At 46.5% G+C, this 22,035-nt stretch overlaps 3 protein-coding genes across 6 annotated transcripts in view; 2 read left to right on the top strand and 1 right to left on the bottom strand.

Moving 5' to 3' along the window:
* The first annotated feature begins 1,259 nt into the window (after window positions 1-1,259).
* LOC110495656 (small integral membrane protein 11A) lies at window positions 1,260-3,072 on the top strand. 2 transcript variants are annotated; one of them, XM_021570997.2, is made up of 3 exons: window positions 1,260-1,373; window positions 2,429-2,668; window positions 2,838-3,072. In XM_021570997.2, exons 1-2 carry the CDS (start codon window positions 1,350-1,352, stop codon window positions 2,630-2,632), a joined length of 228 nt encoding a protein of 75 aa, XP_021426672.2. In that variant the 5' UTR covers window positions 1,260-1,349; the 3' UTR covers window positions 2,633-2,668; window positions 2,838-3,072. The 2 variants fall into 2 exon arrangements, with proteins under 2 accessions (XP_021426672.2, XP_036807894.1); XM_036951999.1 differs by having other exon boundaries at window positions 2,829-3,072.
* A 669-nt stretch (window positions 3,073-3,741) lies between these two features.
* On the bottom strand, window positions 3,742-15,863 carry LOC110495655 (calcipressin-1-like). Of its 2 annotated transcripts, none has more exons than XM_036951997.1 (4): window positions 15,407-15,863; window positions 6,138-6,311; window positions 5,547-5,706; window positions 3,742-5,376 (listed from the first exon to the last, which is right to left on the bottom strand). In XM_036951997.1, the coding sequence occupies exons 1-4, from the start codon at window positions 15,527-15,529 to the stop codon at window positions 5,186-5,188; spliced, it is 648 nt and encodes a 215-aa protein (XP_036807892.1). In that variant the 5' UTR covers window positions 15,530-15,863; the 3' UTR covers window positions 3,742-5,185. The 2 variants fall into 2 exon arrangements, with proteins under 2 accessions (XP_036807892.1, XP_036807893.1); XM_036951998.1 differs by lacking the exon at window positions 15,407-15,863 and adding an exon at window positions 7,993-8,617.
* LOC110497061 (chloride intracellular channel protein 4-like) overlaps window positions 9,778-22,035 on the top strand; it is an 18,895-nt gene continuing 6,637 nt past the window's right edge. The window contains exon 1 of one of the 2 annotated variants that reach the window (XM_036951996.1): window positions 9,778-10,031. In XM_036951996.1, the coding sequence (XP_036807891.1) occupies window positions 10,002-10,031 (30 nt within the window). In that variant the 5' untranslated portion in view covers window positions 9,778-10,001. Of the gene's footprint in view, window positions 10,032-16,814; window positions 21,020-22,035 lie in introns of those variants that run through there. The other variant, XM_036951994.1, reaches the window with a different exon arrangement.

Here is a 22,035-nt window from a genome sequence, read left to right as displayed (position 1 = left end):
TTATATTTTAAAGATTTGTTCTATAGTGAATTAACCTGAACATTACCAACATTCATGAGCCTTGGTTGGCTCTGTAACTTTTTCTTGTAGACCTAAACACACAGCACATAGCCTCATTCTCTCTCATCACCCTGCTCCTTTCTCTCCCTCCCTCCAGGCGTTGGACAATGTCCCTCTGCTCTTCTACATCCTGGCATGTAGAAGAAGAAGACACGGGCGCATTGGATCGGATCACTTTTGTCAGGGTGGTGACCAACAATGATCCTGCCCTGACTAAAGTGATCCGCTCCATGCCCCGTGTCTTCTTCAGTATCTCTAACAGCCTCCAGACACTGATCTAAGGACAGTTTGGTGTTTTGGTCTTGATGGTTATGGTTTTGATTTTGGATTCATGAGCTGATTCTAAATCTGTGCCTAGGAGTATAAACGCCCTACGCAACAGACTAATGGAGAGGTAATTTATCGCCCTCTAGAGGATACTGGACAATACTGCATTGTCATAGTAGCTTGACCTCAAATAGCCAACATTGTTTTCCATAGAACACAGCATACCTTTAAGCATTCAGGCCAGAGGGGGTGTGTGGTATTGGCCAATATATACCCACCTTAAACGCTGTTCTTACGCACGACGGGAAGTGGAGTGCCTGGACACAGCCCCTAGCCATAGACCTATACCATAAACCCCTGAGGTGCCTTATTCATATTATAAACTGGTTACCAACATAATGAACAAGCATTTTGTCTCATACCCATGGTATATTGTCTGATATACACACCGCTGATATGCTGTTCCCGCCAATCAGCATCCTGGTCCCAAACTACCTGGTTTATAATAGGCTATAAATATAATTTGAACTGTATGGCGGTGTCTATAGCTAGATGTTGGCTAGAAGCACAACAAAGTTTGTGAAACTCGAATGGTTAAATCCATAATTGGTGATGGAGTAGGTCTACATTTAATCTGATTCAGCAATAATAACATGGCTAATCAGATTAGCAAACCCCGTTACAAATTTGTAACTTTGTAGTAAGAAGTAAGAATATCTCTTGAGTCACTTCTAGACGGTTCTTTTCCATTCGTCATAACATGTTTCCCGTGAAACTCTCAGTGCCCATTCATTGGCTAACCTACCGGTTTGTTCTACGACTCTTAGATGACGATTGGTCCAAATAATGTACATCAAACAAAGTTTGCATTCTTATTGGTAAAATGTCTTAAGCCCCGCCCCCAGAAGTAATACCTTATACTTTACCTCCCGGAGCAGTGCCACATATATCTGTGCAAGGGGAAACTTCACCCAAAGCCACTTTCTTAACACAGTTCCGTCCAACGTCACATTACAGCAAACATGGACCACATGATCAACTGGAAGGTAAGTCAGATATATTAATAAACGTATATTCATTAGTAACAATTTTGTTGTATTGTGTTCTATAAATCGTCCCTTATTCCGCTACGAGGTCGTTGATGTCTGGCAAGCTGCCCATCCTCTCCAATGTTGTTGTGACTTGATAGTTACACTTGCTATTTGCATGGACAGTGCAGTGTTACGTTTTAAGATATTTTTTATTCTCTGTTGTTGGTTAGCTACATTTTTATGAGTGCTTTGTACAGTGACGCATTTGCAACGTTTTTAGGATAGTCTTGCTATAAATACTGCAGCCTACGCAGCACCGTTTGGTCTAGTTCACGAGGGTCGTCTTGAGCAGGCGCTGCGCAGAGAAGCAGATCTAAAAGTCAGCTCATTTTACAAGTAACTGAACGGACAGGTTCTAATTATAAAAAGATCAGCTAATTTGGTGTGTGTGTGTGTGTGTGACTGACAGAAGACAGGCCTAGTATACGTATGGTTGCAGCTGTCCTGCCAACTATGGTGACTGTTTGGGTGTCAGCTGACTTCTAGTCTTTGGACTTTTTGGTGTGGGGGGTGGGGGGGGTGTAGTATTTTGGTCCCTTGTGGAATTCTAGAGCAGTGGTTCTCAACCAGGGAATCCACAGGGGGTACCTGAGAAGGCTCATGAGACCATAGGCTTACTGGTAAAATGCACGAGAGGGTACTTCAGAGGTACTCCGGGCAGAGCAAAATTCAGTTGGTGGTACAGTAACCGAAAAAGGTTGGGAACCGTTGTTCTAGAGTGTTCCTTCCTTGAGGGATGGTAAGAGGGGCTGGTGTAGAGTGACTTGGTCCACTGTGCAATTGAGCATGACAGAGGATTATATTAAGTCGGACAACTTTGTTGGTCAAACAAGCACTCATTTTCTTTCCATCTAGTTTGCCACAGAATGGCTGATTTATATTTTATAGATTTGTTCTATAGTGAATTAACCTGTACATTACCAGCCTTCATGAGCTTTCATGACCTAAACACATAGCCTCATTCTCTCTCTCTCATCACCCTGCTCCTTTCTATCTCTCCCTCCCTCAAGGCGTTGGACAATGTCCCTCTGCTCTTCTACATCTTGGCATTGAAGACCCTGGTCTTGTGTCTGGGCTTCGCTGGAGTGAAGATCTATCAGGCTAAGAAGGAAGAGGCCAAGCTGAAGATACAGAGGGCAGAGCAGAGGAGGATAGCGGAGCAGGTGCAGGAGCTCCTGGATAACGAGCTCCTGGACAACAAGAAGGATGACTGACCCGGAGGAACAAGGGAGAGTGTGAGGAGATGAAAGGTGAAAGTGAATACAATACAAAATGAGTCCATTTGGAAATCAGTCAGCAACATAGACTGGGAGATAACAATGGGTGTTTTCAAAGCTGCTTCAAAGGGTATGATGTCTTAAACTTAAAGTTGGTCAGTTTGAGCTAAACATTTCTCCTCTTTCTTCCCAGGAACTACAGTATGTCACCTGACCAGACTGGGGACCTACATGCTCCAAGGATGGGGCGGAGCTCTGATTGGCTGGTCTGGGGAGGAAGTGTTGAGAATGTCTAGTTCCTGTTGGACAGTACTCACCCAGAACAGGCCTGGGGTCCTGGGCATTGCTGCGGGTGTCATTCTTTTTTTTTACACAAACTTTTAACTTCAGAGCCACCAGATGTTTTGTAAATAAAGACTGCTTTTGTACCTCTGTTGAAGCGGCCTTTCTTTGTCACATTTGATGTATAGAGCTGAATGTTGGAGACAGAGGTGTGATGGAGAGGTGGTCAGTCTATTGACTACACATTAGAGGGCATTTAATTTTTCCTGATCAAGGAGATGAGGAAGCCACTATAGCACTAAAGTCTGTTATCATGTTGATTGTTTTCCCTGGTTCGTCTGTATGATAAGTGTACTTTTGGTACTTATTTGAATGATTTTATAGATTTTTAAAAAAACTTGCTGATTATCTCCGTTAAGTGAAAACCACTTAATCAAATGTATTATTAGACTATTGAGAAGTCTTAGTGGCTGTACATGGCTCGGTTCCCTGCACATTGTAAATTTAGCATTGGAACTGACCCTGTTTATAAAGCTTCCTCTTATTTCTGACGTTTTTCTAAAACAATTATTAGTTATTTTGATATTGAGCACTGCACTGTTGGGTAGAGCTTACAAGTTAAGCATTTCACTGTACCTCTGTGCCTGTGACAAAACTTTAACTTGTAAAGGTGATAGTTTGAAAGGGTGCACATCCAACTGTCACCATAGGGAGGCAGCGAAGTGCCACCAAATGGCCAGAATGTGAAGTGGCTCCAGACAGTACCTGCCTATGAACATTTGAAAATAAACCACCACATAATTAAAACAAACCAAACGTTCACATGACTTTAGCGGTGAAGTCTTTATTACATGATAACTCACTAGCTTATTATAATGAATGTCAATAGTTCGAGTACAAAAGTAGCTAAATGACTAATGCAACTAAACTGCTGGGGTGGATAACTTCATTCCAGATGTGCTGTGATGGCGCATGCATTAAACATTTCACAGTGCATCTACACAAGCCTCCCACTACAACCTATGAACCCCCCCCCCCCTCTCTCTCTGATAGCAGCGCACACAACCAACCCTCCTACAGTAACTGCAGTTCAGAGCCCTAATGGCCCCCAGTCGGCCCCAAAATAGCCGTGTAAAGTCAAGTGAGACCAGCCATACTGGCCAGGAAGATGTACAGTAAGTTATGAAGACCCATGCAGGAGGCCATCCCTGCCCCATGTGATCAGCGTGATATGGCAGCCATTTCTGTCAATCAAAGGAGGACGAACTAGGAGGGGAGCTTGTATTTACATACAGTAACATCTCAACGCTATGGAAGCAGAGGAGTCATTAGTGGAGACATATTATTGAACAAGTCCCTTTCATAGAATTCACTCCTTGACAGGTTCATTTGCTAAGAAAGCAACTTTGAAGTGTTCTGCTTACAAATGTTAGGCCTGGAGTAAAGACCATTAGGAATTATTCATGAATAATAATTAGGTCTATTGTGATGTCATCAAATAGAATGTAATTTGTACTCCTCGATGAGTGAAACATTGTAAATCGCTGAGCTAGTGATGGCAGCATTCCACAGGAGGTTGGAGGCACCTTAATTGGGAGGACGGGCTCGTGGTAATGACTGGAGCGCAATAGGTGGAATGGTATCAAACACATAGTTTGACGCCATTCCATTAGCGCCCTTTCAGCCATTATTACGAGCCGGCCTCCACTGCAGCATGCGCACACATCTTATAGACAAGAAAAGGATGGATCCAGTACACAGTATGAAATGAGTCTATAGACAGGGTTTGTTACGGGTCCTGAATTACAAGTCACAATGAATCCAAAGAAAGTTGATCCCCCGGTGTCTCTCTAGAGAGGACTACAACATCTCTCTCTCACTACCATGCCTGACCATGAACATATACAACGGTTACAAAGCAAATGAAGTAAAACAGTTTTTTTTACAGCAAAAATATTCAAAACATCCCTTGCTCTTTATTCTCTGTCTACTTCTCTTTCTCTCAAGTGTCTAATATTGTTCCAAATGGAGGACGAAAGAGAAATTAAAAGTGAAATGATAAGAGATGAATGTCTCTCGCTCTCTTTTCCTTTCTCTCTCTCTCTCCATGAAAAGGCAGGGCTTTGAGAGGTGACTCCCCCTAGTGTTAGAGAGGATGTATTACATGTCCCAACAGCATCCTCCCAGGGCCAGGTTGTCATTGACTTCTGAGAGGCAGATGTGGGAGACATGCTTTGTGGATGTTAGAGCGCCCCTTCTCTCTGCTGCTCACTGCATGACGCCGGGGGTGATGTCCGGACGCCGTGTCTGGATGATTTTGGGGCGAGGGGGGCGGTTGCTGCTGCTGGTGCTTCCTTCTGTGTCGTCTTCGCCCCCCGAGCTGTCCTGCTCGTTCTCACACACGTGGACCACTACGCTGGGGGTGGTGGGGGTGCCGGTGTGCAGCTCGTACTTCTCACCTAATTTAGAGTTGGAGAGAGGACCGTTAACACTGTAGGACTGGCCACAATCAAACTGATGGCAATACAAAGGACAGCTACTGTAATTCCATCACATTGAATTAAAATCAATTCTAATTTTAGGTTCCCATCCTCATTGTAGCAAGTGTGTGTGTGTGTGTGTGTTGTACCTGGCCCTAGTTTGGAGATGGCACAGAGAAGGTCATAGTTGATGACGGGCACGGCGTCTGGGGCCTGCTGCCACCCCACTGGTGGCGAAGCTGGGGGGGAGATCAGGAACTGTTTGTCAGGTTTAGGGGGCTCCAGGCGGGGACTGCCTATGAGGACGGACTGCAGGGCAGACAGGGGGGGGGGGGGGGGGGGGCGAGACACGAGGCTCAATGTAGATCAATGGAATCAATCAGTGCCACCACTGCTGCTAGCTAAACCAAAGTGATGAACACGTTTTTAAACTAATTTGTTTACCTTTATTTAACTAAGCAAGTCAGTCAAGAACAAAATCTTATTTACAATGACGGCCTACTTGTAAAGCCCTCCTCTAACCCGGATGACGCTGGGCGAATTGTGCGCCGCCCTATTGGACTCCCGATCACGGCGATACAGCCCGGGATCGAACCCGGGTCTTTAGTGACGCAGTGCCTTAGACCGCTGTGCCACTTGGGAGCTATTATTTGTAATGCATAGCATATTTCCACTACCAAAAGATCCAAGTTACTGAAAGTATGGGGGCATTGGGTGATGTACAGAAGTCGTGTCTCTACCTGTGCGAAGTAAAGGCGCATCTCTTTGCCGTTGAAGTCGCTCTTGTGCAGTCGGAGCCGCGCCTCAGCGGCAGCCAGTGCATCGCTGAAGTTGATTCTCACACGCCGGAAACTCTTAAAGAACTGGAAGTTCACGTCCGGGTCGAAGGAGCGGAACAGAGACTCAAAACTGGCCTATAGGAGGAGAGAGAGAAAAGAGAGGGTGAGAGAGAGAGAGAGGGTGAGAGAGAGAAAGAGGGTGAGAGAGAGAAAGAGGGTGAGAGAGAGAAAGGGTGAGAGAGAGAAAGGGTGAGAGAGAGAGGGGGGTGAGAGAGAGAGGGGGGTGAGAGGGCGAGAGAGAGGGTGACAGGTCGAGACAGAAAGAGAGAGGGCGAGAGAGAAAGAGGGGGGTGAGAGGTCGAGAGAGAAAGATGGTGAGAGAGAGAGGGGGGTGAGAGGTCGAGAGAGAAAGAGGGTGAGAGAGAGAGGGGGGTGGGAGGTCGAGAGAGAAAGAGGGTGAGAGAGAGAGGGGGGTGAGAGGTCGAGAGAGAAAGAGGGTGAGAGAGAGGGGGGTGAGAGGTCGAGAGAGAAAGAGGGGGGTGAGAGGGCGAGAGAGAAAGAGGGGGTGAGAGGGCGAGAGAGAAAGAGGGTGAGAGAGAAGGTACAGTACAAGTGAGTTGGATAGTGATGTTGCCACACAGCATTAGTAATGGGATGACGTAATACATTAAATACATAAATAGGCTATGCTTCTCAAAACTGCTCAGTCACCATGATCCCACAGATAAACATTAACTACAGTTATGGGACTGTGGCCTGGGAGAGAACCAGCAGTGGGAGAGAAGCCCAACAAAAAGCCTAAAACCAAGGGGCTCAGCGGTCTGGGGCACTGCATCGCAATGCTAGAGGCTTCACTACAGACCCGGGTATGATCCCAGGCTGTGCCGCAGCCGGCCGTGACTGGGAGACCCATGAGGCGGCGCACAATTGGCCCAGCGTCGTCCGGGTTAGGGGAGGGTTTGGCCGGCCGAGATGTCCTTGTCCCATCGCGCTTTAGTGACTCCTGTGGCGGGCCGGGCGCATGCACCTTGACACGGTCGCCAGGTGCACGGTGTTTCCTCCAAGACATCGGTGCGGCTGGCTTCCGGGTTAAGTGGGCATTGTGTCAAGAAGCAGTGCGGCTTGGTTGGGTCGTGTTTCGGAGGATGCACGGCTCTCGACCTTCGCCTCTCCTGAGTCAGTACAGGAGTTGCAGCGATTGGACAATTGGGTACCACGAAATTGGGGAGAAAAAGGGGTTAAAAATAAAAATAAAAACCCAAGACCAGTCCAGGCACAATGACAATAAAACCAAACCCTATAAAGGCCAAATGCATTGTGATTTGAAAGGCACATTTGTCAAGTGTATGAAGACTTGTACTGTAAGTACCTTTCCAACCTCGTTTCATATCTTCAGTCTTTCAGGCCTAACGTTACCCACCCCCGCCCTTCTAAAAATAGCGGCTGCAAAATGCTTGACTAAACTGTCCCCTTAAAATGAGGACCACTGCCCGGTTGTCATGGCAACCTCGCTCAACTTGTGTGCGTGCCTGGACTTGGTGAGCGCCGGGGTCCGTCGCTAAAGAAAGACCCAGTGTGACAGCGGTCTGAAAGGAGCTCAGCTCAGACCATGAGGACCACTGCATCTCATTGGTCTAAAGCAGTTTGGAACGATTAGTTCAGTGAGAATTAAATCACAAGCTGCAGACAAGCACAGATCTTGGAACAGATTACTTAACCATTACAACCACTGGGAAATGGACCTCAAAGGCTACAGAATCTGACTTTAGATCAGTTTTAGGAGACAGATCAGAGGCAACATATAAAGCCTTCTTACCCGGGACTCAGGCCTGTCAAACACTTCCTGGTTGGTCACCGAGGCAACCAGGCAGAAGGCGTTACACTTGGTGGTCTTGAGGTGCATGATGGGAAGGGCAGGGAGGCAGAGGCCTTTCCACCTGATAATGCGGGAGGTCAGAGTTTGTGAGGAGGGGCCGGGATGAAGATGACAGGTGTGGGGGGGTTGCGCCGCCTTCCCCAGCGTGAGGGTTGAGGGAGATCTCGTTCCCACAAAAAACAAAAATAACCCTTATTTTTCCCGTTTCCCTTACTTCCTCCTCTTCTCTCTCTCTGTTTGTACAGTCCACACCCCTCTAAGAGAGCTGTAAAAGCCTGCAGTCCTGGACAAATGAAGAGCCAAAATGTCCAGTGACGTTCAAGCCGGAACCAGTTAGCTACTGAGCAGCTAGCCCAGATCCAGAGTTAGCTCTCAGGTTCCACCCTTGGCAGTGATGTCTGTAGGACAGAGACAGGCAGCTACACGACAGCTGAAAACAGTCCTCCGTCTAGGCTGTAGAACATTCCAACGAGACTATGGGCTGCATTTGTAAAAGTCTCATATAATACAGCCTTCTGTCTGGTCTCTAGCTCTCTCTGCAGCCACTTATATGAGAGTCACAACTACTGACGTACACCACAGCCCCTCCCTCTCTCTCTTCTCTTCCTTCATTCCATGGTTCATTCACTCCCGGCCAACCCGCTGACACAGGGGGTGTGTCCTTCCTTTCTTCCCTCCCTCCCTCCTTCACTCAGACATGGTCCCTCCCTCTCTCCTTTGCTGACTAATTAGAGAGGCAGTGAGACAGAAAGACAGAGGACTGGAAAATAACTAAATCAATCCTTAGCAGACTGAAGTGTTAATCTCTTCACTCTTCTCTTGTTCTCTCTTTCACTCACACACACAAAACATATGACAAATATGTTGCTTAGTTGTGAATGGAAAATATGTGCAAATCAGAAACTGAGCCATGACTCTGACACAATAAAACCACACACACACACACACACACACACACACACACACACTGAATCAGCTTATCGGGGCACATGACTCTGGCCTGCTGAGCGTCAGCCGTGGAAAACACACGTCATTCTGGGTATAAATACGCCCGAGAGCTTCACTACAGAGAGACACAGACGAGAGAGAGAGAGACTAAAAGAGAGAGGTGGCAGAAGCACAGAGTACATGAGAAAAAGGGAGAGAGACAGCCTGAAAAACCGAGGTCTGTGTGGAGAGTAAGGGAAGAAGAGAGAGAGATGAAGGACAACTGGTTCTTATGGAAAGTATGCAGCTGGAGGCTTGATAACACAGAAGCTTTTATGAGAGTGGTATTAATAGCACTGAGGTGCTGTGAGAGGAAAAATGTATGAGAGAGAGAGACTAAAGTAAAGGCTAAGCAAGTGTGTCTATAATGTATGTGCTAAATGTAGTATACACTTGTTTGTGTGTTAGTAGTGAAGTGACAATCTGTGTGTGTGTTTGTGTGTGTGTGTGTGTGTGAGAAAGCAAATGTTCCAGTGAGGGAATGGAAAATAGGAATATGAAACCAAAACAGAGAGGACGGAAAAAATGCAGGGCTAAGAAAGAGCCCCCCCCCCCCCACCCCACACACACAATGAGTGTTATGCAAAGGAGCTCTGAAAGAGATAGTGTGGGTGTGTGTGTGAGACTAACTAACAGGGTAGGACAAAGGTCTGGAGATGGTTAACACACACGTACACTGTCACACACACACACACGAGGTCTGGAGATGGTTAACAACAACCAACACAAACACTCACATTAAACCTCAGCTGCTCTGCAGGGAGGAAGAGGAGGGAGGCACATGTTTCCATACAACACCCACAAACTTTAAAACTAGCCTACACATCCATTTTCTCAAGACTACACCCAGAGGCCTACATGCAAGTTAACAGTATCGAGGTATTGTGTCTGGACCCTCGACTGACACTTTTTGACAGCACTACTTTCATTCTGCATGCAGAGATCATCAACTCTTGTCTGAGATGTCGTCTCCAGCTGCTGCTACACGAAAGGTAGTGAGTAACAAATCACACTAGCCGTTTGCTGTGATTGACAAGCCAGTCGGCTAGAAGACAGAACCTAGAACAGCAGAGTGTGACCTCAGACAGTGACAGGTGGAACCTCAAAACGGGTTGTATATTCTAGAACACTCCACCATTGTCTGATCTGAGTGGCAGAAACAGCAGGAAAGACCAAAGTGTCACTGATAGTTATGAAGAGCACCAGAAACCAGACAGCACAGACGCATGCACACCTTTACATCAAAGACTAGACAACAAAGAGATTCTGTCCCCCCAGCACATCGTAGAGAGAGACAAGTGCACAGAGGTTGTACTCAGGCAGAGTACTTAAAGGTGCAATATGCAGAAATCTCTACACCATTTCCTGGTTGCAAAAATTCTGAATTGTGCGCCTAATTTCAGTTTGTGACAAAACAAGTGTAGAGAATCATTGTACCATCTAAACCGCTGAGAAATATATTTTCTATAACCAAAAAGATTGTATTTTCAGCTGTTTGAAGCTGGTGTACAAAACTGAAAGTAAAAGACGCCAAAACAAAACTTAACGGGAAGAATAGAAATAGCACACATAGAACAGATATACATACCACTTCTTAGACTTTCATTCAATGAGAATGGCAGATCTACAACTCACATTTATATGTCAATTTGGTCGAATTGCCCAAAAAAAGTTACATCATGTAGCTTTAAGCCTACCAGCTGCAGTTTGGTACTAGTGTGCAAGAACACACACACTACACACACTACCTGCTCTGTTCTCTCTCCAGGCCTAAGGCTTTGTGAATCAAATATCTCTGTCACGCAAATCCCTCAGTGAGTACAGTAAGACAGTACAGGTCACAGTTTCCATTAGGTAACCTCTGGGGTGTCACGTGTGTGGCCAGTCCCTGGTGGTGACCTGTATTAAAATGACCTGTTGTAATAATGTGTGGCCCTTACTGCAGGAGGGAAGCCATTCTGATTTGGACAGGACAGTTTACCTGATTAAGGGCAGGGATGGGTCCTAAAACTAGATGAATATCTGAATAGGATGGAAACGGTGTGTGTCTTTGTCAAACATTCCTAAAGGAGAACACAGTGTTGATGCACACAGTGGAATATTCCATCACATGATCTCTCAGCTGACTCAAAGCTCCTTAAAGGACGTGACCCTCTGAAAAGAAAAACACTTTTATTCCAAACAGTCAAGTTCTTATGACCTTTACCCTGTTTCACTTCCTTCTAAGCCCAATTGAAAAATCAATCATTGATCTGTGTGTGTGAGAGAGTGTGTGTGTGTGTGTGTGAGAGAGTGTGTGTGAGAGTGAGTGAGTTGGAGTATGTGTGGCTTGACCAGCTGTTCTGGTTTGAGCACCTGTCTCACTGTTTCTGTTTCCCCCTCCCGTCCATGGAAGAGGCCATCAGTAGGAAAATACATTTCAGCTGAATCTGACACTATTCACCAATGTCACCACACCAGCTAGGCCTCTATGTTAAACAAACAATGTGTAAATTCCATACAGCATTGACTTCTGTTTGCCATTTCTCACAATAGTACTGTTTGTATGGCCCATAGTAGTGTGTAGTAGACCCATGGTGAGTTGACACTTGGTTCTCATGAACAAAAGCAACCGTGTGTGGTAGGGCTGACCCCAAATAGTTGACTGGTTGATGGTTGTTATTTTCTCCTTTGTTTGGAGCGCTCCTGTCAACGTTGAGTATGCCTATGTGCAAATGTAGGCATATAAATGTGCCCATTTGGGGATCTGATTGTATTTCTGATTGGCTTAATGCACCACCACTAATGAGCTGTGAAGCTTCTCAAAGTAATGTTTACTTCACCTAAAAGAGAAAGCAAACCAAGTCTGTTTTTACATCCATTGAGAATTACAATCGTTCCTCAATGTACACCACCGGTCCAAAGTTTTAGAACACCTACTCATTCAAGGGTTTTTCTTTATTTTTTACTATTTTATACATTGTAGAATAATTGTGAAGACATCAAAACTATGAAATAACACATATAGCATCACGTAGTAACAAAAAAAAAAGTGTTAAACAAATCTATTTAATATTTGAGATTCTTCAAATAGCCACCCTTTGCCTTGAAGACAACTTTGCACACTCTTGGCATTCCCCCAACCAGCTTCTTGAGGTAGTCACCTGGAATGCATTTCAATTAACAGGTGTGTCTTCTTAAAAGTACATTTGTGGAATTTCTTTCTTTCTTAATGCATTTGAGCCAATCAGTTGTGTTGTGACAATGTAGGGTGGGTATACAGAAGATAGCCCTATTTGGTAAAAGACCAAGTCCATATTATGGCAAGAACAGCTCAAATAAGCAAAGAGAAACGACAGTCCATCATTACTTTAAAACAAAGTTCAGTCAATACGGAACATTTCAAGAACTTTGAAAGTTTCTTCAAGTGCAGTCGCAAAAACCATCATGTGTTATGATGGAACTGTCTCTCATGAGGACCGCCACAGGAAAGGAAGACCCAGAGTTACCTCTGCTGCAAAGGATAAGTTCATTAGAATTACCAGCCTCAGAAATTGCAGCCCAAATAAATGCTTTATTTTTATTTTTTATTTTATTTTACCTTTATTTAACTAGGCAAGTCAGTTAAGAACAAATTCTTATTTTCAATGACGGCCTAGGAACAGTGGGTTAACGGATTTTTACCTTGTCAGCTCGGGGATTCGATCTTGCAACCTTTCGGTCACTAGTCCAACGCTGGTCAACTAACAGACACATCTCAACATCAACTGTTCAGAGGAGACCTGTGTGAATCAGGCCTTCGTGGTCGAATTGCTGCAAAGAAACCACTATTAAAGGACACCAATAAGAAGATGAGACTTGTTTGGGCCAAGAAACATGAGCAATAGACATTAGACCAGTGGAAATGTGTCCTTTGGTCTGGAGTCCAAATTGGAGATTTGGGGTTCCAAGTGCTGCATCAGATGACCTGGCCTCCATAATCACCTGACCTCAACCAAATTGAGATGGTTTGGGATGAGTCGGACCGCAGAGTGGGAAAGGAAATGCAGCCAACAAGTGCTCAGCATGTGAGAACTTCAAGACTGTTGGAAAAGCATTCCAGCTGAAGCTGGTTGACAGAATGCCAAGAGTTTACAAAGCTGTCATCAAGGCAATGGGTGGCTATTTTGATTTGGTTACTACACGATTCCATATGTGTTATTTCATAGTTTTGATGTCTTCACTATTATTCTACAATGTAGAAAATAGTACAAATAAAGAAAAACCCTGGAATGAGTAGGTGTTCTAAAACTTTTGACCGGTAGTGTATTTGAAAAATCTTTACAGCTCTCTCCCTTTCGATAACAACTCAGCGTGAAAGGGAAAAATGTCATGCTCTTATCCAGTGGAAACGTCATAAAATAGACCTACCTGATTACTTCTTATCCACTGCACAAATAACCTACAGCTGTGTCCGTCTTAAGCTCACCGGCACAGGAAACTGAGGGCCCAGAATATGTTATACAATGTTGCAAGTTTGCTAGTGTGAGCTGGGCCAGACCCAAGTTAATAGTTGATACAATGTTTCAAGTTCGTTGTGTAGCCAATGTGATTTATATGATATTTCTTTTATCAGGATATTTTCTACCTGCAGGCTGCAATGTTTTTATTTGTTGGTTTTATGTAGGCTATTTTTACATAGTTGCAATGGCAATAGAAGTTGCATTTTAAGTTTGCATAATTTTTATTTAGATAGAATTTTGATTAACCACATGACAATGATTTTGTGATGTGAAGATGTTATTCTAAATTAAATGAAACTGTTCCATGAAAAAGTGCATTTGAAAACCATAACTAGCATGCAAATCGGTAGAAATTGTTAGATAAATTGGCATTGCTCATGAGAAAGGTTGTGGACTCCTTGTGTAACCCATTACCAGCAACTTCAGGAGGATGGCTGGGTCAGGTTAAGGATTTTTTCTTCTGGTTATCTTGATCTCTGGCTCCCTCTTGAGTCATCTGCGTCTTATTTCATCAAACAGTGAGCTTAAAGCATCAGACAAGCTCAATGCATATAGTTGACTTTATTAAAACAAATAGTGTGTCTATATGGAAAAATGTGTTTAAAAATTCCGATCATTCAATTTTTTATGTGTTTTTTCCCCCCTCGATATATAGACATCCTATTTGTTATATGCAGAACGGACGACTTTCGGTCAACCAATATAAATGTTTTTATCGGGACAGCCCTAGTGTGTGGATTTATTCTATTTGCTTTAAACAAATTGCTAGGCATAGGGCCTAGTCTTTACATAGAACTAAGTCTCTAATTTCTCCCCTTTTCAACCTCATCCCTTCCTGCTTATGACTGCTGTCCTTACTGTTCCGTGCTTCCTGCCAGCTCCAATGGAAACTCTCTCTGAATCAAAGACTAGCCTACACAGAGCTGAAGAATGTTGTGTACACTGAAAAATACATTAGTCAGATTTCCAACACAAAAACTCAGCCCCTGTGACACATTCACCTGACCTCAGGAAGGCTAGATGTTATCAGAGACTGAGATAATGGGAGTGTGTACCAGATATGCATTTTACTAAAGATACCAATCTTTGTTTTATGATTTAGGCTATATCCTCAAAGTCTAGAAATGGTTTTGACTGAATAGGGCCCCTGCTTGCCAACTCTCTCCCTGCTGTTGTTCAGGGGGATCTCCTGAATGACATCTGGCCTAGTTAGAGCATACACCCTTTTCCATTGTTCTGATTACAGTGTGTTACGACAGTCTACTTCCAGTGGCCTTCATTTGACTGACAAAAGAGGTCACAGCCTCCTCAGCCAAAACCCCTGACAAGAGATCGGTGAGAGGAGCAGAGATGACTAGACATGTTTGTGCCATATCATTTTCACTTATTGGCTAGCTAAGTGGTCATGAAGGAAAGAAGACAAGGAAAGGAAAGAGTAAAATAAACACTCTGCCTGTGTGCATCTGTCCTTGGCTAAACTCTGAGATTCTGGCCCAGTTAGGACAGAATCAGTTTTTCCAAGCTTCCAGTAATGTTCTTGCTGATGGAACTGTTCCAACCCCTATGGAATCAGGCAGGGGATGGAAGGGAACAATTTCCATGTGTGTGATGAGGGTGTGAGTGGTGGATTGGAACTACACAACTAGGAGCCTAAGACTCATCTTTAGAAAGATGCCAATTCTTTGGAGGAGTGGAATGTAATACTATCTTTGGATTGAACATGAGTACACACACACACACACACACACACACACACACACACACACACACACACACACACACACACACACACACATAGGTTTAAGTTGTTTAGTAGGGAACCATTGTAATGTAATGCAAGCTTGCTTTGGTTGAATGCTTTGATCCACCATAACACACATCCTTACCTTCAGAGTTTGGTCATTGAAAACATCTTCAGTTACTTTGCATGCGATAAGGGCGTTGGGTAGGTCGGTAAACTGCACGTCGACCGTTGCCTCAGCACCATCGCTCTTCTCTGATTTCTGCATCTTGTACTTGTTCTAGTCGCGCCAGGTTAGTTGTTTCAACTTGCAGTTCGGACCTAGCAGTCACTGTGGCTAAATATACTGTGGTCCTCCGTTAGCTTTCAGCTAGCTAGCTAGCAGAAGCGCTTAGCTACTATCTCATCGCAAGCTCCTTAGATTCGTCATTAATTAATGAGCAAAAGTTAAATAACTAATGTAGCTATGTTGTTTTATGGCCAAATATTTCTCAGTAAATTATATTCAAAACGCATATTACAATAAAAACTGAAAGTACTGGTATAAAGCTGGTGGCACATCGACTAAAGGAGATGACGTCAAGGGGACGAAAAACAGCTGATGCGATTTTCCGGTTTAGAACTGTCGCAACGCAGCTTCACTGATCACTGCAATTCGGGATTGTCCAAAAGATTATATGATAACGAGTTTGACTCATACAGTCTGTTTTAGATCAGTGATGTCTACGCAGCGCTTTACCCCATTGCAAATTACTGGAACGCTCCGAAGGTGATGGCACATTAGCTGCCACTGTCAGTGTTGAGTTTTAGGACACTGTCATTTTGCCCTGAACTGTTCGTTGCAAATGCCATACTTATGTCTACTGAAGTGAAGTCTATTTATTTATATGTAAATGACCTTCTATTTTATCATATTTACTACCATTATAAACAAAGCAATACTGCCCTCTAACGTTGAAAAACGTAAGGCCTACAGTCAGTATTAGATGATCTTCTATGATGGAAGCATCATCAATATGTTTACATCGAAGAATGACATTTAAAAGATAAATAATTACTAAGGTTATTCATCCTTTTGTACCAAAATTCTCTTGTGTGAATAATTCAATTTGGTCAACAATGCAATCCTTTACATTCTGATGCCTCTACCTGTACATCTACCTCTGACTGTCAGACAGTGGTTTTATAGGTCTACTCTGCCTAAAGCCTGAAAGGGGATAAGGGATTGTACTAGGACAACTGTGGTTTACTGAAAAGCTAACTCAGGGCATCCTCACTGACCTCAGCAGAGGCTCAGCCTATGAGTTATGTTAAAGGAGAACTGAAAACTGCCCAGGGGTCGGGGGGGGGGGGGGGGGGGGGGGGGCATGCATGGAGGCAGCCATCGGGAGGAGGAGATTGTTAGGGAAGTGGTTGAATGGATGGGGGTTGGAGTGGAGTAGAGGGGCCTGGGGTATGGGGAGGGATGTGGGATACTGGGGCTATGCTGGGCTAGGCATGGTTCTGGGGGTATAGGCTCTGGAGCTGGGCTAGGCTGGGAGGATATAGGCTCTGGAGCTGGGCTGGGGGGATATAGGCTCTGGGCGGATTTAGATGAGGCAGGCTGGTCATGTGGGGATCAACTTCTGAAACTCAGCCTAATCCTTTGGAGAAGGAGGGAGAGGGAGAGGGAGAGAGAGAGAGAGAGAGAGAGAGATTGTACTTTGACCAACTGTACACAGGCACTATTTACAGATTGGAGCCCCAGGCAGCGACAACTAGAAGCTGTGCGTGTGTCCGTGGAACATACAAACACACACTTATCCAACTTTCTCAAACTTGGCTTGAACTCCTGGACACATACTCGTTGGAACCTTGAACACACTCCTTCCCAGTGTGTGTTGGTCTTCCAGTAACCATGGAACAGTCTGAAGCTAATGGCCTCAGCCCGGACCTCTCCAATGGAGCCATCATCCACAGCCCTATAGGAACCTGTACCAACCCGGACAGACAGAGACAACGAGATGAAGAGGAGGAGGAGGATGTAGAACTAGCAGAGGAGGTGTTAGAACTGGGGGAGGAGGTGGGCGAGGACATGGAGTACATTGGGATGGCAGGTGCAGCTGATCATTTCGATGTGACGATGCAAGCTAGCGGGAGCGGAGGAAAGGAGGGAGAGGAGGGAGAGAGGGGGATTGAAGAGGAGGTTGGTTTACAGGAAAAGAGAGAGGGGGATAAAGGGGAGCGGGAGCTGACCGTGACAGTTGTTGTAATTGAAGAGGAGGAGAAAGAGCAGGAGAAATTTGTAGAGGCTGTTGAAGAAGAGAAGTTCGCTGAGAGAGAGGAGGAGTCAGCAGGGGCGGAGAAAGAGAGAGAAATAGAGGAGAGAGAAGCTCCTCTCCCCCCACCACCCCCTAGTTTACCTGAAACTGAGTCCATTAATGATGAGGTAGAGAGGAAAGCATTGGAGACATCTCCAGAGGCAGAAAAGGCACAAGTCATTTTGCCTGTTGATGAGACAGAGAAGACAGAGGACAATGTCGGTTTGACGACAACAGAACCGCCAGTCCCGTCAACTAATGATGAGGTGGAGAGTAAAGAAGAGCTGTGTACAGAGAGTCGAAAGCCAGAAACCACATCCACTACAGATGAGTTAACGAAGGGAGAGCAGAGTGGCGGCCAGGATGCAGAGATGCCCATCAGCCAGGTGACTAATGATGATGGCATGGCGAGAGTGAGTGATGAAAGCGGGAGTCAAGTGACCGATGACTGTCAAACGGTGTCCACTAGTGATGAGGTCAGAGAAACACGGCAGGAGGGAGGACAGGAAGAGGTGCCTAAACATCAGCCAGCCAATGACAATGAAGGAGAGAGCGAGGAAAGTAACAATAAATTGGCAAAAAATCGACAGGTTTCACAAGAAGAGAGGGATGATAACCAGCAGGGAAGTGAGACGAGTACAGAGAAAAAAGAGGAGGAGGTTAAAAGCCATGTTACAGAAGAACAGGGAGAGACAACTAAAGCAGTTTTAGTGAAAAAAGAGGAGGGGCGTCAAGCGACAGAGCACCAGCCCCCGTTGTTTGTTACCAAGGAGTTCATAGCGCTTGGAGTCGTCAAGAGTCAGGCAACCACAGCTCAACAGCCACAGGATGTTGTCACTCCACCTGTTGAGGTAGAGGGAGGGAGCAAGAGCAAGGCACAGCCACTGATACAGCCCAATGAGAGTCAGGAGGGTGAGAACGGCTCTAAAGAGGAGGGAGGTTTACAACAGACAGAACAGCAGCTACAGGTGGAAGAGGGTGACAGTGATAGGGCAGTGAAGGGAGGTGGTAGGGAGAGAGAAGAGCCGCAACAGGTTGGAGATAATGCGGTGGTGGGGATGGACACAGAAGGCAGCAAAGTAGAGGAGGAGCAAAAGAAGGAGGATAATGTAGACATAGCAGAGGAAGAGAGAAGAGGTGGCAGTATGGAGGAACAGACGGAAAAGGCTTTGGAGCCTGATTATGCTGCCAGAGAAGAGGGGGAAGAGAAAGAAGACAAAGTTGTAGCTCAGCCACAGGTACAGATACTCAAGGGTTCAGCAGAAGCTACACAGGAGGACGACGACAAGGATTTAGAGCATGTCGAGGAGGCTTTCGAGCTTGAGGAGGGAGGAGACATGGAGAAAGAACAGCCAGGAGAGGTCATTCTGGATGAGCCCGGAGCTGCAGAGGTAGGAGGGGCTGAAGAGATGGATAATCCAGTCCCGGTCTCAGAGATAGGAACGGGAGGAGCAGAGGGAGGGGGTGAGTTGGAGGAACAGCCAGTGACAAACATTGACGATAATCTAGACTCACAATCAGAGGTAGCGATTGAGATGGCGGAAGAGCCAGAAGATCTCATTGAGGATGAGTCTAAATCTGCATTAGAGGGATGCAGCGAGAGAGTAGAACAGCCAGGGCCTGCCACTAAGGATGAGCCAGTAATGTTTGGGAAGGAATACACAGCGAAGGAAAGAAGGAAAGAGAAGAAAGAAGAGGTGGAGCTAGGGGTCAAAAGTCGCAAAGCCAGGATAGAGAATGGGTTCCCTGGAACAGAGGAGGTGAAACGACAACTGCTGAATGAGATGCTGCTAACTCCCACAAGGCTGAGACAAGGAAAAATGAAAGAGGAGGCGACAGTAAAAAGAGATAGGGTGACACCCCGCAGAGGGAGCAACGACTGGATCAAGAAGGAGGCCCCAGCGGAGGCGCAGACCCGCAGAGGGAGCAACGACTGGATCAAGAAGGAGGCCCCAGAGGAGGTGCAGACCCGCAGAGGGAGCAACGACTGGAACAAGAAGGTGGCCCCAGAGGAGGCGCAGACCCGCAGAGGGAGCAACGACTGGAACAAGAAGGCGGCCCCAGAGGAGGCGCAAACCCGCAGAGGGAGCAATGACTGGAACAGGAAAGCGGCCCCAAAGGAGGCGCAGACCCGCAGAGGGAGCAACGACTGGAACAAGAAGGCGGCCCCAGAGGAGGCGCAGACCCGCAGAGGGAGCAACGACTGGAACAAGAAGGCGGCACCAGAGGAGGCGCAGACCCGCAGAGGGAGCAACGACTGGAACAAGAAGGCGGCCCCAGAGGAGGCGCAGACCCGCAGAGGGAGCAACGACTGGAACAAGAAGGCGGCCCCAGAGGAGGCGCAGACCCGCAGAGGGAGCAACGACTGGAACAAGAAGGCGGCCCCAGAGGAGGCGCAGACCCGCAGAGGGAGCAACGACTGGAACAAGAAGGCGGCCCCAGAGGAGGCGCAGACCCGCAGAGGGAGCAACGACTGGAACAAGAAGGCGGCCCCAGAGGAGGCGCAGACCCGCAGAGGGAGCAATGACTGGAACAAGAAGGCGGCCCCAGAGGAGGCGCAGACCCGCAGAGGGAGCAACGACTGGAACAAGAAGGCGGCCCCAGAGGAGGCGCAGACCCGCAGAGGGAGCAACGACTGGAACAAGAAGGAGGCCCCAGAGGAGGCGCAGACCCGCAGAGGGAGCAACGACTGGAACAAGAAGGCGGCCCCAGAGGAAGCGCAGACCCGCAGAGGGAGCAACGACTGGAACAAGAAGGCGGCCCCAGAGGAGACGCAGACCCGCAGAGGGAGCAACGACTGGAACAAGAAGGCGGCCCCAGAAGAGGCGCAGACCCGCAGAGGGAGCAACGACTGGAACAAGAAGGTGGCCCCAGAAGAGGCGCAGACCCGCAGAGGGAGCAACGACTGGAACAAGGAGGCGGCCCCAGAGGAGGCACAGACCCCCTGGTGGAGGGAGGACTGGGCCAAGAAGGAGGCCCCAGAGGAGGTGCAGACCCGCAGAAGGAGTGATGACTGGATCAAGAAGGAAGCCCCAGAGGAGGCGCAGACCCCTGGGTGGAGGGAGGACTGGATTAAGAAGTTGTCCCCAGAGGAGGTGCAGACCCCTGAGCGGAAGGAGGACGGGATTAAGAAGTTGTCCCCAGAGGAAGCGCAGACCCCCGAGAGGAGGGAGGACTGGATAAAGGAGCTGAAGTCGGTGCTCAAAGAGGAGGTACTTTCCCCGAAGAGGAGAGAGGAGCAGGTGAAGAAAAAGAAGAAGAAGGTGGTGGTCATGGACGAAGTGCCCACGTTCATGCACCAGAGGACAGAGGTGAAGATAGAGGTGAAGAAAGAGAAGGAGGCGCAGGGGGAGGAGAAGACGCCAAAGAAGTCTGTGAGGCTGCAGAGCCCAACTCCTCACGAGGAAGACAGCGACAGTCCGGACCCCCAGGAGTACGAGATCTCCCTCTATGTCAAGGTACAGTAGCACCAAGGGTTAACTATGGGTTAGCTATGACGTTAAGAACGTTGCAGATAGACATGTGATGAATAAAGCTGACACAATTCCCTTTTTTAGATGACAGGCAATCACGTGTTCTATCTACAATACACCCTGTGTAGTACACAGTACATTTATATCTGAAAGTTATGTTATGTTGCATCTTCCTGAACAGACCCCAGTGCTTCCTGGTCCTGTAGAGCTACAGGTTGTATCGATCAGCTGATTACCTGAATCAGGTGTGTTACCCTGCACATCCTGTGGGTGCTCAGGACCAGGACTGAAGAACACTGAGGGGTGTGGTCTAAGATGTATAGATCTCTGCCATTGTCTCCGTGTATTGGCAACTCCACTTGTAGCAGGTTATAGTTTAGCATGTGTTTAAAGTCAAGTGTAGCTTCTATTCAGGTAACGGCTACAAGATGTATCTGCCCACATGTCACAACAATACAGACCCACCCCTTCTCTTCCTTCTTTCTTTCTCTCTCTCTATCTGCCTCCAACTCTCACATGGTAATCCAATCAGTGTTTCGGAATCCTTGAGAATTATCTACTTAGCTCGTAATGGAACTTTCCTGTCATCCTGTTCTATAGATTACACATGGGGCTACATGTAGCGTGCTAGCTAGCATCATAGGAAAACTCATGCCAGCCACTAGCCCTAGCCCACCTTTTAGCTTATCTTAGCTACTTAGTTGCTAATTATATTAGTGTCTGGTCTATAGTCATGTTCAGTTGGTCATAAAGGCTAGCTCAGACACTGTCCGCTCAAAGCCCCAGACATTGTTCTGTTGTTGTGGTTGATTCTCCCCTGGCTGGTTTAAAGTAATGCGATTTGACAACTTGAAATGGCCGCCTGTCGGGAGTCGTTGAGAGAGAGAGGACGTTGTTGTTATCATTAGCCTACTTTCTGTGGCCTGTTCTTCTTTACCACCGAGTGTAGCGACATGGCAACATACAATGATACTGGCTTCGCTTCAGATCTGGGCCTGGAA

The sequence above is a fragment of the Oncorhynchus mykiss genome, chromosome 18 (assembly GCF_013265735.2).
Source record: "Oncorhynchus mykiss isolate Arlee chromosome 18, USDA_OmykA_1.1, whole genome shotgun sequence".
NCBI classification, from domain to species: Eukaryota; Metazoa; Chordata; class Actinopteri; order Salmoniformes; family Salmonidae; genus Oncorhynchus; species Oncorhynchus mykiss.
The sequence above is the reverse complement of the archived record's forward strand: the minus strand, read 5'-3'. Positions and strand labels throughout refer to the sequence as shown.

Coding starts and splice junctions, on each gene's coding strand:
- LOC110495656 (XM_021570997.2), top strand. CDS start 1,350: ATGGACCACATGATCAACTGGAAG. Junction 1,374..2,428: donor ACCACATGATCAACTGGAAG/GTAAGTCAGATA, acceptor CCCTCCCTCAAG/GCGTTGGACAATGTCCCTCT.
- LOC110495655 (XM_036951997.1), bottom strand. CDS start 15,529: ATGCAGAAATCAGAGAAGAGCGATGGTGCTGAGGCAACGGTCGACGTG. Junction 6,312..15,406: donor TCAATGACCAAACTCTGAAG/GTAAGGATGTGT, acceptor CTCCTCCTATAG/GCCAGTTTTGAGTCTCTGTT. Junction 5,377..5,546: donor CATCTCCAAACTAGGGCCAG/GTACAACACACA, acceptor ACTCTAAATTAG/GTGAGAAGTACGAGCTGCAC.